The sequence below is a fragment of the Lampetra fluviatilis genome, chromosome 13, assembly GCF_964198595.1.
Source record: "Lampetra fluviatilis chromosome 13, kcLamFluv1.1, whole genome shotgun sequence".
Classification (NCBI taxonomy): domain Eukaryota; kingdom Metazoa; phylum Chordata; class Hyperoartia; order Petromyzontiformes; family Petromyzontidae; genus Lampetra; species Lampetra fluviatilis.
The window spans coordinates 3960789-3975458 of record NC_136287.1 but is presented as its reverse complement, the minus strand read 5'-3'; the positions used below and the strand labels follow the sequence as shown (position 1 = coordinate 3975458).

The 14670-nt window shown below is 48.0% G+C and overlaps 1 protein-coding gene across 1 annotated transcript; it reads left to right on the top strand.

Moving 5' to 3' along the window:
• Positions 1 to 5850: 5850 nt before the first annotated feature.
• Positions 5851 to 14592, top strand: POFUT4 (protein O-fucosyltransferase 4). Its single transcript, XM_078862070.1, has 7 exons — positions 5851 to 6262; positions 6964 to 7209; positions 7467 to 7642; positions 8101 to 8467; positions 8985 to 9338; positions 10642 to 10913; positions 13622 to 14592. The coding sequence occupies exons 2-7, from the start codon at positions 6964 to 6966 to the stop codon at positions 13761 to 13763; spliced, it is 1557 nt and encodes a 518-aa protein (XP_078718196.1). The 5' UTR covers positions 5851 to 6262; the 3' UTR covers positions 13764 to 14592.
• Positions 14593 to 14670: the final 78 nt, after the last annotated feature.

Sequence of the window (14670 nt, the reverse complement as noted above, 5' to 3'; positions counted from 1 at the left end):
AGAGCCGGGGACGAAGGTGCGGGGGTTGGTTTGGGACCCAGGTCTCCGTGTATGACTGTATACGTCTGTTACGGCTGTGCGCGGGTGGTCTTTGTATAGGTTGCATACCTGTCAACCCCTTATCAGTTGCCCTGCCTTATTACAGACCAATTCAGACCTTATTGCTCCTTATAAATCTCAACGTCCACCCTACAAAGGGGCCGTCCTTAAATGACGTCACGCACCTGGGGGAGGGGGGGTCAGGCATTTGTGACGATGTGTGATGATGGGGGGGGGGTGAGACATGTGACGTCACATCAAAATGTTCAACTTTAAATAAATATAGACAACACGTTCTACTTAATTAAATATACTTTTAAATAAATGTTTTCTCCTACAACATCAAAGTGCAGCGCCACATTAAATACGCACTACAATGACAATAGTTTAAAGCGATTTGAAGCATGTTTTATTTTTTTTGGGGGGGGGGGGCAGAGCTTTGTGACGTCATATTTGAGGGGGGGGGGGTCTGACTTTTTGTGACGCCGTGTGACGAAGCGGGGCGGGGGGTCAAAAATCGTCCAAAATCGCGTGACGTCATTTATGGACGACCCCAAAGTCCCATCACAAGGGAGAAACACAAACAAGTAGACAAAAAAAAATGTTACCCGTATTGAAACGGCTGTACGCCGTATGGACCTGAAAACTCAATTCCCCTGTGCAAGAATACGTGCAGCACTGGGCAGCGGTATCGTCGTGGTGAGCTCACGCGTGCTATGAACATCACAACAATTTGTGTTTGAGTCCCGGTCATGGCTTTTTTGTGTAGAGTTTGTTGTTGGCTACGTACGGTGCGAGAGGTTCAACATACATACGACCAACATCGATGACGAGTGATATTTGAGTCCGCACTAAATCGCACCCCCCCCCCCCCGCCCACTAGGTCGACTCAACATTAAATGAGTGGCTGTTACGGTGTGCGAAATACGAAACGCTTGGGTGGGTGGCTTGCAGGAGGACACATCACCCCCCCAAACCCCCTTCGTGTGCCGTCCGGTCTACGTGTGGGCTGTCGGAGAGGTGTTTGTCTCGACAGCATTGCGAAGTGAACACTCTTTGTGGCAGATTGTGGACGTGAGTCCCGCGTTCGCGTCACGAGACCCTCCCCCCCCCCAACGCCACCGAGCAAATCCCCACATTGTAGACGCGAAGCAAGCAGGCTCAGCCCGCAAAACCACCGTACCACGACGTGCATTGTTAGAGAATTGTTGCGCTATAGCAGCAGCAGCAAGTTTCATAATCCGCGTTCCTTTGTCAACCCACGGCTGGGTGAAGCCTCCTCCGTCACGCTGCGTCGATCGCAAGACGCCGTTTGACCATACCTCACCGCGCTGGTCATCACGATAAATGGTGAAGTTTGGGGTTTGGTGCCCTGGACCGGTTCAGATTATCACTCGCCACTGATGTTAGATGTGGTCGGAAATTAAACTAAGGCGGCCAGGTTTACGGCCCGGTGCAAGTTACTATTAGTTTAGCTACTGTTTGACCTCAAATGTCGGCGTATAAGTACAAGGGAGTGTATCATCTTGTGCCAGACAATAACGGAGTTGGCAAACTAGGATTTGAACGTTGAAATCAGCGTCTGTGCAGGTGCCAGGTGGATTATTAACCTCGCAAGGATCGAGAGAGGCCTTCATCCAACAGTGGGTTGATAATGATGATAACCCATTGAGAATTGTATATTTTTCAAGGGAAATTTACTTGCTGGGTTTTAAAGTGAGAACTGAGAATGAAACCCAGGGTAGACCATGGACTTTGGTGTGGATAGTATTACGAGGAGGGTCAGTGATAGGGTGAGATATATGAATAGGGTTAGTGTAATGAATAAGAGTTGGGGATATTAATAGGACCTGTGATACGATAGTGTTCGTATCAAAAATCATGGTTTGGATGAGCGTTAGGGAGGATCGGATTTTGTTGTTGTACCGTTCTGACCCATCCCGACTGGAACATCTGTGAAAAATAGCTTTATAGCTCCACGGATTCCTTCAGTATAAATAAATATTTTGATTCTGGATTGTCATGATGAAGATCGCTTGTGTTGTGATCGAAACGTCGTTGTTTTTTGTTATTTTTGTTGTTATTTTCTTCCAACCTATCTACGTGACTTTACCGAAAGACCCAAAGAATATAATCTAAACGCATGTTTCTAAATGTGGAGGGAACAACCGAAGGACCCGGAGAAAGAAATCCACGTGGCCACGGGAAGAACATGCAAATTCCAAATATCCACGTGTCAGAGTTGAGATTGTATGCATTGTGAAGCCAACCCCAAATGTGAAAGTGCACAACCCGTTTGTATAGGGCTCTGCAGATTATACAGACGGCGATCCATTGATAGATACCCCACGGATGTATCATAACTCTCATACTTCTCAATAGGGGATTGAATATAATAATGACAACTTGTAACGCGCGGTATTCACTCACTCGAAGAGAGAACGACTCAAAGGCGCGAGCAACCACAGACGGTGAACCGGTGCTACGCCCTCTCCCACCTGCTCTGCAGTCCTCTACATATCAAGGTGTTATCGGCAAAATGAACGAGTGTTCACACGTCGGAGGAAACCGCAGCGCTCGGTGAGAGCCCATGCGTGGTAAGGGGGCAACACTCTTTCCCGTCCAGGTGGAACAGATGGAGTCCACCACATTCGCTCTACCGCCGTCTCCTGGTGAGCCAAGGTATGGGAATCTCGACGCCGACGTGAAGGGGATTTCGCAGCTTCGGTTCGATCCACCAACCCTCGCTGCCTTCACGGTGCTGGATTACAGGCAACGTGAACAAGCCCGGCAGCGGTGGCGATAAGACATCTAGCATTGTGAAAGCGATGGATCTAAGTATATGAAAGAGGAAAGAGTTAGAATAGTACTCTTAGTTCTTTCGGTAAAGTCACGTAGGTAAAAAATGAAATTAAAATTAATAAAAATAAAACAATAAAAATCACGACGTTTCGGAGGCAACACAAGTCTCCGTCATCAGGTGGGACCGTCACAGCCAGATTTGCTGCATCAAGTGAGGGAGGGATTCAAGATGTAAGTCCCACCTGATGACGGAGACTTGTGTTGCCTCCGAAACGTCGTGATTTTTATTGTTTTATTTTTATTAATTTTTATTTCATTTTTTACCTACGTGACTTTACCGAAAGAACTAAGAGTATGAATCCTTGCAGTCACGAAAGCTTCAAATCTAGAGTTAAAATAGTATTAAGTGCGTTGATATTATTGGGAGACATGTGGAGGCTTTGATATCCAATGTCGTTTACTGCATTATTCTCGTTATTTCTAGTGGGATATCTATAAATGGATCGTGTATATTTTTTTGAAGTCAGATTTTTTTCACGACAGCGCCCTCTTGCTGCCCAAGTCTTCGTAGACCCTTGAAGATTTTGGAATAACGTTCGGTTCAATTTAGTTCCAGCGTTTATCACATCGCACGAGTGTGAAGTATGGTGAAACAAAGTCAGAGATCCCACGTATAACCTTAACAGACTCTAGGAACAATTGCAATGATCGATCATTTCGAATTCAGTTAAAATAGCAAAATCGTAAGGAATGGATGCGTAAGTAGACTAAAGAATAAACATTTTCTTTCCTGACTTAAAGCTTTCGTGACTGCAGGGATTCATACTCTTTGGGTCTGTCGGCAAAGTCACGTAGATAGAAAAATAATAAAATAATAAATTATTCTTCTAAAATAATAAATTATTATTTTTCTATGTCACTTTACCGACAGACCCAAAGAGTGTTTTCTTTCCTAATTACATAATTCAGATTTTTTTTATCATTTATTTTGTTCATGAGTTATTAAAAAATAAAAACTTTCAAACAAGTGTAGCGCTATGCATAAACGTGTGTGGGCTTTTGCAGAATATGTCGCTAGAATGGATCGAGTTCAAGTGTATTTAGTTTAACCAGGTGGTGAGAACTCCAGAGCCCATGATGAGTCTCATTTGCAAGAGTGACTTGGGTCACCCAAAGCGACAAACTACAAATATAAAATGGATTACAGCAATGCAGCAAATGGAAATCGGCGCAAAAGCAAGTGTGCCAAATGACAAAGATAAAACATTGTAGGAACATTAATCGAGGTTCAGTAATAAATTCCCCATAGCCCAAGTCGGTTCGGGCAGATCATTATGATGAGAAGAATAGTACGGGAGTGGCAACCAAACAATGGAATGTGTCCAGGATCAGAATATGTATTTATACTGGAGGAATCCGATGAGCTAAAAAGTTATTTTTGCACAGATGTCAGAGAGGTTCATCGACAGGGGGGGACGGAGCGATGAAAATCATACTCTTAGTTCTTTCGGTAAAGTCACGTAGGTAAAAAAATGAAATTAAAATTTATAAAAAATAAAATAATAAAAATCACGACGTTTCGGAGGCAACGCAAGTCTCCGTCATCAGGTGGGACCGTCACAGCCAGATTTGCTGTATCAAGTGAGGCAGGTATTCAAGATGCAAGCTCTTAAATACAAGTTAAGGGGGAGGAGAGGGGGGGGAGCTTATCAGAATGTGGTAGCCAATGAATGGCAGCAGATGTGAGTGTGAAAGCGATGGGTATTACCTTGTTATCGCGGCATCTCTTGAGGAAGGCCAGCGTCTCGAGAAGCTGTAACTTCTTGTCTCGTTGTCTGTTAAAAATTCTAACAGATAGATGGAATTCCTCCCCGTAGAGGGAATTAATTCTAGATTTGAAGCTTTCGTGACTGCAAGGATTCATACTCTTAGTTCTTTCGATGAAAATCAGTTCCATGTCCAGGCGCTGGGTGGAATTATAATGGCGAATTGGGAAGGTTTAAATTGTTTACATAATTTTAAGTTGTTAATGCATTGCTACGGACAACTGTACTTTTATTTAATAGCACAAAATTCGTTGTTTCGCTGTATATATATTAATTAAACCCTGTTTTCTGAAAATGAGGCCACTCTTGGAAATTATACTTGTCCATTTGTTTTGTTGAAGAAAACAGAACTTATTGTAGATCTATTTTGCCGTTGGGATGAACGTAACATTTCGAGGGCTTAAATCTCTCATTGAGTATTTTGCGGGCAGGGGGACATCCAGTGTATGTTCCGGAGCTCAGCACTGGCAAACTCTGGCTTTTAAAAGGAAACAAATATATAACGTCCATAATTCAGGTTTTTCTGGGTTAGATCACGTAAATGTGTCGTTAAACCCGTCACCACCCGACACAGCCAATCAGTAAGATTTGTCAAAAACAGAACATGCCAATTCGTCACTAGCACAACACACCGGTGTGTTGGAGAGCCAAGCCACAACATTTATAATCGGTGTACGACATTTCGCCAGTAATTACAATCTGGCTGTCGCCTGATGTTGTGGCTTGGCTCTCCAACACACAAACGGTGTTGCTGTACTGGTGACGAATTGCCACGTTGTTTACGTGACCTTACTAATTTGGCTGTGTCGGGTGGAGGCGGGTTTAACGACACATTTATATATTTACGCGATCTAACCCAACACAAAAAAAACCTGTATTATGAATGATATTGGTCACGAAAGCCTTACTACGTGTTAAACAAAATATATAACGGCCGACGTTTCATGCAACGACCCTTCCTTCCGATCGCGTGCTGGAAGCATTCCGTTTGCACGCGATCCCTGAACGCACGTGTCCCCCTTAGGAATCGATGCAGTCACGAATCGAATCGTTTGTAATCGTTACTCGGGAATCGATTATGTCCCGCAAAAAAACGGAATCGCCGAACGGCGGCCTCCGAGCGGAACCGGAAGGGCTACCGTGACGTCAACGGAAGTTATCGCAGGCAGAGCGCCACGTGTTTGTTGTTGTTGCTGCTGCGGCTGCGGCTCCACGTGTCGCCGGGAGGCGTCAGTGGCACCCCGGGGCTGCTCGTTTCCTCCTCCTCCCTCCGTCTTAATCATTGAAGCGAGGGTCTTGGCTTTGTCATCCCCAACCACTCACCCTTAACTCTGTGCTTAACACAAACCCCCAGCACGAACGGCTCATATTTAACGCTCGCCTGCAAGCTATCCTTTACAATAACACAACCTTAAACTTACTCTCATAGTCCTAACACTAACCGTTGCACACTAGCCTTGGCCATAAACCTACCCTAACCCTGGCCTTAGCTAGCCATAAGACCACCGACTCTTACCCCATCTCCAACCCTGGCAGTAAATTGATCGACTTCTCGACCCGGCCCTTACGCGACTGGAGTTCAGGCACAACAGACGGTATGAGTACACGTGCCCTCGCTGTGCATACTGCCGGCTATACCTACCATGATGTATACTATACGCAGCCCGCTGTACACTTAGTGATTGACGTTGCATTGCCTGCTGTTTAAATACAACACCATGTGTCTGCACAGTCTGCTGTGTGCCAATAGCGTTCTGTATGCATCGACCACAAGCTCTGTAGAAATAGCGTGTATATACAGGATCTAATGTATACACTTAGTCTTATGTGCAAACGTGGGGTTTCGTATATTGTATAGTATTATGTAGTTTTATATTTTACTTAACAGCCTGTTAATACAACACGTGCAACGCAGTGAATTGTATTTATTACAATTACGAAATCTAATTTGCAGCGCATGTTTGCAGTCCGCGAAGCATTGAAGTTTATTTTTTTTAACCAGGTTAAAACTCAAGAGACCAGAGGAGTCGCATTTGTAAGTGACCTGGGGGCATTAGTCTTCCAGTCTGGGGTGATTGTTATGTATAGTCCCAATTCAATAATTTGCCGTTAATTTTTGAATTTGGCAAATTTGGACCGTGTCGCCGGAAAACAATGGCCCACTCTTGCGAATGACGTCAGGTGATCTTTAACCTCCACTGTGAAGCAGACGGCACGTAGTAGATAATTATTACACCCGCAGCAATCGTGCAGGAGACGTTGATGTATAATCCACGTGTTCTTTGATTCCTTGCAGATGGGAGATTGGGCTCCCATGTCAGCCAAGCACGCGTTGGTGTTGTCGCTGGCTTTCCTGCCCCTACTAGTGGGACAACATTCAAGCTGTGCACAGGGTCATCACGACCCACAGGACCATCACAAGAACCCACAAAATCCTCACCACAACCCACAACATCCTCACCACCACTACGACTCGCAGGACGCGCACGCCTTCGAGCCCAACTCTGCGCTCTCCTCACTTCATCTCGACGGCTCCGTGCAGGTACGGCTACGACACAGCCTCTTGCTAAACCTCCAAAATCTCCCTAAAACAGTAGTGTACACGCACTTCCTTATATTTGAAACCATTGGCAGGTATCTCTTCCTATTACACGTTTGAGTTTTTCAACTTCCTGTTTTTTATTTGGTCATATCTCAATTGTGAACGCTGCACAACTTCAATCTGCTAATAACTCAGCCAAACACATCTGAACTGTTGTGCGGGCACGACCAACAGCGTTTGCGCTGCCTTTGCACCAGGTGGTCGGCACGTACCATGGCCCGGGGAACACCGATACGCGTAAGAACACGGAGATACCATTGCTGCTCTGGTGGCACGATGCCATCTTCCCGCACTTTCCCGGGGACAGCGAGCGCATCGACTGCCCGCTTGGCTCCTGCATGGTCACCAAGAACAAGAAGGTGCAGCTGTACAAGTAAGGCTCTTCTACACAAATTGCGTGCTTAAGGCGAACTAAAAACAAATCTCGTCTGTCCATTTTAACCAACAAAACTATTCAACTCGCATGATCCAATGGCATGTAGTAATGTCGGTGATACTTCTGCCTGTCTTGTGAGGCCATGAATATTTTGAACCGATTTGCCTTTTGTTTTATCTGAAAAAAACCCATGAATTATACTAATTTGTCATTGAACCACAATCCTTGATTGTGACGTTGTTTGTTAGGGGTGTGGTGGGGGTGTCAGGCAGGGGAGGCGGGCTGGTGTGGGGACAGTGGTGGTGAACTTGATTAATTGTACAACTCCTCTCAGGCCCACAAGCCAGAAGAGCCAAGATGCCGGACTATCTCTCATTCTTTGCATCTGGGCCCATATCCATCGTGCTGCGTCACCGACTCTTGCACCTCCATCTCACGCATTCACTTGTGTGCAGACGCACCAAGGCCATCCTCTTCTATGGTACGGACTTCCGCGCCTACGAGGCGCCGCTGCCGCGCCTACCCCACCAGACGTGGGCGCTCTTCCACGAGGAGTCGCCGATGAACAACTACCTCTTGTCGCACCTGCCCGCGATGCGCCTCTTTAACTATACGGCCACGTTCCGCCGCACCTCCGACTACCCGCTGTCCACGCAGTGGCTGCCCAGCCTGGCCTACCTGCGCCGGCCCGCCGTACCGCTAGCAGAGAAGAACAGGCTGCGGCGCGAGGAGGGCCGTGCTGCCGTGCTCTATCTACAGTCGCACTGCGAAGTGGCGTCGGACCGCGACCGCTACGTCGGCGAGCTCATGAAACACATCCAGGTGCGGTCCCCGGCAAAATACGGTAACCGCCGACAACCACACCGGCTGCGTTGCGGTTCACGTTTTGTCTTTTTTTATTATTATTACTAGTTTGCCATGGTTTTAAGGTGGCAGTGTGCTTGGATGACTACTGCTATAATTGGTGTTGCAACGCAAGTCTGTGATGGATGGTGATGGCTTTGGGAGGTCTTCCAGCAGTGAGTTGACAAAGGGCTGTGCATTGTTACGTTGCACGTAATCGGTGCAGGTGACTTGCAAGCAGTATAAACGCTCCACAAGGTTTAAACAAAGAAATGCATCGTCACCTTGATTTGTGAAAATTCATCAAATTGCATGGGGAAAATATCAATGACATGCATACCCAGGGCTGTCGAGCACCAGCCGTGATAGGCGCTAACGGCGCTTGCACCAACGGGCAGTGCAAGGATAACCAGGAGTTTTGTCTTTGGTCTTGTCTAATACCTCGTGCTCATTACCGACGTTTGCGGCCACTGCCACCTCCTCCGTCCACCGCCAGATCGACTCGTACGGAAAGTGCCTGAACAACCGCGAGCTGCCGAGCGAGCGACTTTCCGACACGCAGACGGCCATCACAGAGGACAAGGAATGCCTGGCACTGCTCGCCGGATACAAGTTCCACCTGGCGTTTGAGAATGCGCTGTGCGGCGACTACATGACCGAGAAGCTGTGGCGGCCGCTGCACCTGGGCAGCGTCCCCGTGTACTGGGGCGCGGGAGACGCCGGCGACTGGCTGCCCGCGTCGCCCTCCGCCGTGCTGGTGGACGACTTCGCGACCCCGCACGACCTCGCCCAGTTCCTGCTGAGGCTGGACGCAAACGACACGGAGTACCTCGAGTATCTGAAGTTCAAGGTGGGAAGGGGGGGGTGTATTCTGTTGTAACTTTATATTATTCCAAGTTCTGTTGTAACTTATCTGTTCGTGCCATACAATTTGAACTCACAAGTTTCCGATTGTGAGTCATATTTTCTAAACTCTGCACCAGCTGACAGGAGAGTCTTTTGAAATGCGTATAAAATGTGGTCCTATGATTTTTTTTTTCCCCTCAAGTATTTAGGTCATCGCAGATAGACAATTAAGATTCATAGGGTATCCAAATAAATTGAATCTCATAGTACGATTCAAATTATAAGAACACGTGAATCGAGCCAATGAAGAATGCTAATTTTCTATTTTTTATTTCACCAGCGAAACGTTGTACTCATTGTAAATGTTGTGGGTTTACTCTCCAACACACCAGTGTGTTGAAGTAACTACTTGACACGTTTTTTTTACGTGACAAACCTCACCAATTGGCTGTCGGGTAGTGGCAGGTTTAACGACACATTTACGCAATCTAACCAACACTTTTTGTCTATGATGGCATGGTGGATGTGTGAATGAAGGAATTTAATATAGAAAGGCATTCGATTGTCATTTCTTGCCAGTGTCCAGCATGCGTTCTGATGTCTCCTTGGTGGTACATGCAATCATCCCTTCATGCGTGTGTGCTTATTGTGTAAGTGATACAGTGAATAGTTATACGGGTAGGAACCTCCTGGTTACACCAGCCCACAGGGGATTATTGTGTCCGTCGTGCAGGGAGGGGCTGGGTGGGGAGGGAGGGGCTGGGTGGGGAGGGGAGGGTGGGGAGGGGCTGGGTGGGGAGGGTGGGGAGGGGCTGGGTGGGGAGGGGCTGGGTGGGGCTGGGTGGGGGGAGGGGCTGGATGGGGAGGGGCTGGTCACCCCGTGGTGCCCTTATAAAACTCAACGTTTAACCTACTCATGCCGGCTTGTGCCCACCCTCACAGTCGGGCATATTTGCGGAATACACCACGCCGCCGTTGACCCTGGCCATTGACCGAGCAACCCAACGTTCCTACCAGCTCCCTCCGCAGGAATGTGTTTTACCATGTTTGTGCTCCTTTGCTAATGCGCTGGCGTTTATTCGTGACCACGCTGCACATCAGTGGCGTTTGGTGTCTCAGCTCGGGTTTAATCTTCACTGAAGTCATTATTGGGTAAAACGAGTACCTGTTGCTCCTGCGGTGCTTTGATGCCATCCAATGTGGCTCACTGGCAGCCGTCCCTAATTGGCGCTCACTCTGCACCTGATGCAACAACGGCATGACCGGGGCTACACGGAGACCGACAAGGAGTCCCCTTGTTTCAACAGGAGCCCGATGGGATCACCAACGGCTTCCTCGCGTCGACGATGGAGGCGCGCGAGTGGGGCGTCAACGACCTCTCCAAGCCCAACTACCTCAACGGCTTCGAGTGCTACGTGTGCAACGCCGTCAATGAGCACGGGCGCGCCGTGCGGGCCCACCGCGCCGCCCCGCAAGCGCATGCCGCCCCTCGGCCTCGCTCCGCCAAGAACGACCACCTGGGCTGCCCTGAACCGAGACCGGGATATGGCAGCCTTGACGGTATCCCTGAAGTCGACTTGTGAGTTTTACCTGTGTTTCATTGCGTTTTTTCTTATTCTGTCTCGCGACCATCGCAAATGCGCTGGTGTTGTGTGGGGGTCGCTAGCCCCCGAGATCCCTCCCTCGATAATGCCAACGGCCGGGCTAACATCATCAATCGCCCCCCCGCTGCTAAGCGAACCGCTGCTAGGTTCCTCACCCATGGTGTGGGAGCCGTCGCCCGAGGATTCCCCTCCACCGCGGGTCCGCGTAGCAGGCATGGTTAATTACGTACGCGCACACCCACACACAGCTCCACACGCGATACCCGCTCTTTCGCCGCTCTGCGCCGCGCTGGCCGCGCACCTTACGATCGCACACCTGGGGTACGCCGATTACGCACGCCGAGAGCTTACGCAAGTAACGAGCACACGTAAGCGGGGCACACGCCGACACAACGACTCGTCCCCTCCCGCACTCGCGCGTGCACGTCAACACAAGTATCGTACAAGGACGATTCTCCTCTCACACGGCTGCGTAGGCACGCCAACACACAAAAGTGCTCTCCCCAGGCGTTAACACACACACCTCCGTACCCGCACAATCGTACAGAGACCACGGCCTTTACGCATACAACGACCACACACCCGCGAATGCAGTGCACGCTAATACCACGTTCAAAAACACCCAACAACACGGTTTTGTTACTACGCTCGAGATTTTATTAGCCCTTGTTAACCCACCGAGCCACCCGTGTGTGTGTGCGGGCCAGCAAGGCGCTTCTAACCCACTCTCTGGTGGCGTGCAGCCCTATTCTATGCTGCGCTCTCTGTTAAACCACTTTCCTACTCGTCCTTACCCCGAACTAACCCTCTCCTACGGATCCTACTCTCCGCTCTGAGGTGTTGTAAGGCGCGTAATACGATACCGTCTGTAGTTCTTGGTGACCTTGCGGCGCTCAGATCGTCCTGCAGACAATCTAGCGGCTCGCCCGATGACTCCCTCGTCGCTGACTCCGTGTCCAAACTCCAGAAGAAGAGACTTCCCTACTGCCCCTGCATTTTCTTTTAAACTATTCACATCAAAGGCTAGGCGCCCCCGTCCCGACCGCCTTGGTCTCTCGACCAATCCTGAGCCTAGGATTTCCCGCTTTTTTGCGATCCCGTCGGCCTTTGACCTTTCGACCAATCAGTCGCCCCGGGTCCTGATCCCAGCTGTCTGCCCTGCTGACCCGTGTTTGTGTTTGTATGCGTTTATAACTGCGGGGCTCTCTGAGCTCGCCGTGGTCGTGCGATCTCAAATCCGCCCACGGCGCCGCATTGTTACTTGGCCTGGGAAGGGTCCTGTCCAATTCCCTGGCCCTGAGAAACCGTGGGGTAACCCCCCGAGGGGGCCCTCGGGTGAAAACTCAGGGTAGGTGACCCGACCACGAGGCCCTACGTGGGTGCGGGTGCGTGCTTATGTGGGGGGGGTGATGGGGGGCAGTGCGGTGGTGGAAAGCCGGGCGGCTCCCTGGCTCGGCAGAGCGGCCCCGTCGCTGTGGCACCACAGTTGTGATTCGTGAATGTCAAGTGGCTTTTTCCACCACGCTGGTGCTTTTTCAGTCCAATTTAGTGACTTGACATGGAGGTAATTTAAGTGGAATGTGGCTCATGTCAGATCACTGAGTAAGCACCACTGGAGAATCCTGCATTTTGCAGATCATGCAGAAACCTATAATTGGGTTTTCAAGTCTACGGACGTGATGGCAAGGTGTTGTGATGTTAATAGAATTAACCGTGATGGCTTCTTAATAATTTATTCACTGCTTATTTTACTCATTAAATTCCAGCTGTGCTTTCTGCGTAATATCATTAATGAGAAAAATATATTTGTAACTCTCACAGCTAGCAGTCCAAATCCCTGTGTGAGAGGGTTCATTATGATTGCTCATGTCGGTCACACCAACATGTTTATTTCTCTTAGCTGGAAATGGACATAAATTGTTTACATAGTTGCTGAGAATAAGTCCAAAGGTTCAAGAGGTTAAGGAACCAATGATTTGTAATAGACCGGTTTGGGTTACGCCAAGTATCAATGGCTAAAACCAAAATCGATTACGCGTTATGAAGTTGTCATCGGTAATAATTGTTTATTGAATTGAGAAATGAATACAACTGAAATAAATATATTTTTTGCCATAGTTATTGGTGGGCTGGATCCAGATGCAGGTTCTCTAGCCGCAGTTGCTCTGCCTTTTAGCCACATAGCGACCTCCATGACCTCTTGACCTCGACTCACGGCACCGGAACGAAGAGGCACTGTAAGAGTTTTTATTCACACCACAATGGAGTGTGGTGTATTTACAATGCATCGTGGCATATTCTATTAATCAGTCCCTGGATTTAATTTTTTTATTTGAAGGTTATTTCCGTGTCACACCTGGTGCTTCATTTCTTATTTGAAAGTTGTGGAAATTTTTTTTGCACGTCTCATTGGGGCTACGTGGGCAGCAGAGGGTAGTTCAGCAAAATCCACAATTGTATTGTACTTCTATGCTCCCACAGCGATGTTCCCCACCTAAACAAAGCCGTACTGACCACCAGGGTGAAGTATGGTCAGCCTCCATGACTAGCACGGCCTTTGTCCTTTAAGTGGATAAACAAAGGGCTGTGGAATCGTGTATCTGGTAGTGTATTAGCATTCGTGTGATTGGAAGCCTATCGTCATTATTGTGTGAACATTGAACTTGCATTTCCCACCACACAGATGGAGAGAGCAGTGGCTGGCGGACTACTGGCAAAGTCTGGATCAGGCACACGCTCTGGAGGCCATGATCCTCCACAACGAGACGGACCCCTCACGTCTCTGGGACTACATGCCTGGCCGGCTGGACGGCAGTACTAGCTAACAGCCCCAGGCTACACCAGTTGAACTGAAACAAGTCATGCATAGATCCTGTAACGCTGTCTAACTTGCATACGTTCTGAGAAATAGTATTTATCTAGCAATAATGTTACCTTACTAGCCACGACGAGATCACACGGTGGGTGATGTCGCGAGATGGCGTTGCTCAGTGACATCATGGGCAGCAGAATGCATTTTTTTTTATTGCTAATTTTTTGGTTGTCATCCCTTTGATAAAATGTGACCTGTTTTCTGTAGGGCAAGTCCCTCATAGTAACACAACTTTAAACTAAAGATATATTGGATCATCTTTACGAAAGTTATTGTGACCCCCATGTTGTGGAGACATCCTTCCCACTGTCGCACTGCCCAAATTAGTGGGTGCGCCACCACAACCATGTAAACGGAGTTCGGGCCAAAGCAACGGACGAGTTAAATTGAGGTTTACAAGGCAGTCACCAGGTGTCGATTTTCTTGTGCAGCTTGGGTTGTCTTTGGGACATGCTGCATACTGGATTTATGAATCATCTCAGTTGAAGTTTGCCTGGCTGCACTGCCAAGTTGAGCTGATTTTGTGCCGTAAAGTCAGGGCGAAGGGGTGTGTTATATGCGTCACTGATTTGTGTATAAGATCGAGTTATGTCCGATATGGTTTTGATGGTGCGAGAACAAGTACCAGTTAATGGTGTATATTATAAGTGGCTGCTTGGGTGTTAAGGGTTTAAATGTAGACAATACCCCTTTTACTTCAATACATTTTTATAAAATCACAATTGCATATTAGCAACTATATTTTACACTGAATAAAATATGAACGCGTCGTCATAGAAATTGGTAATTTTAGCGAGTAACTTGCTATGCAGACAAATACATTGACATCCTTTCCAGTTTGCAATGTTTTAATTATATAA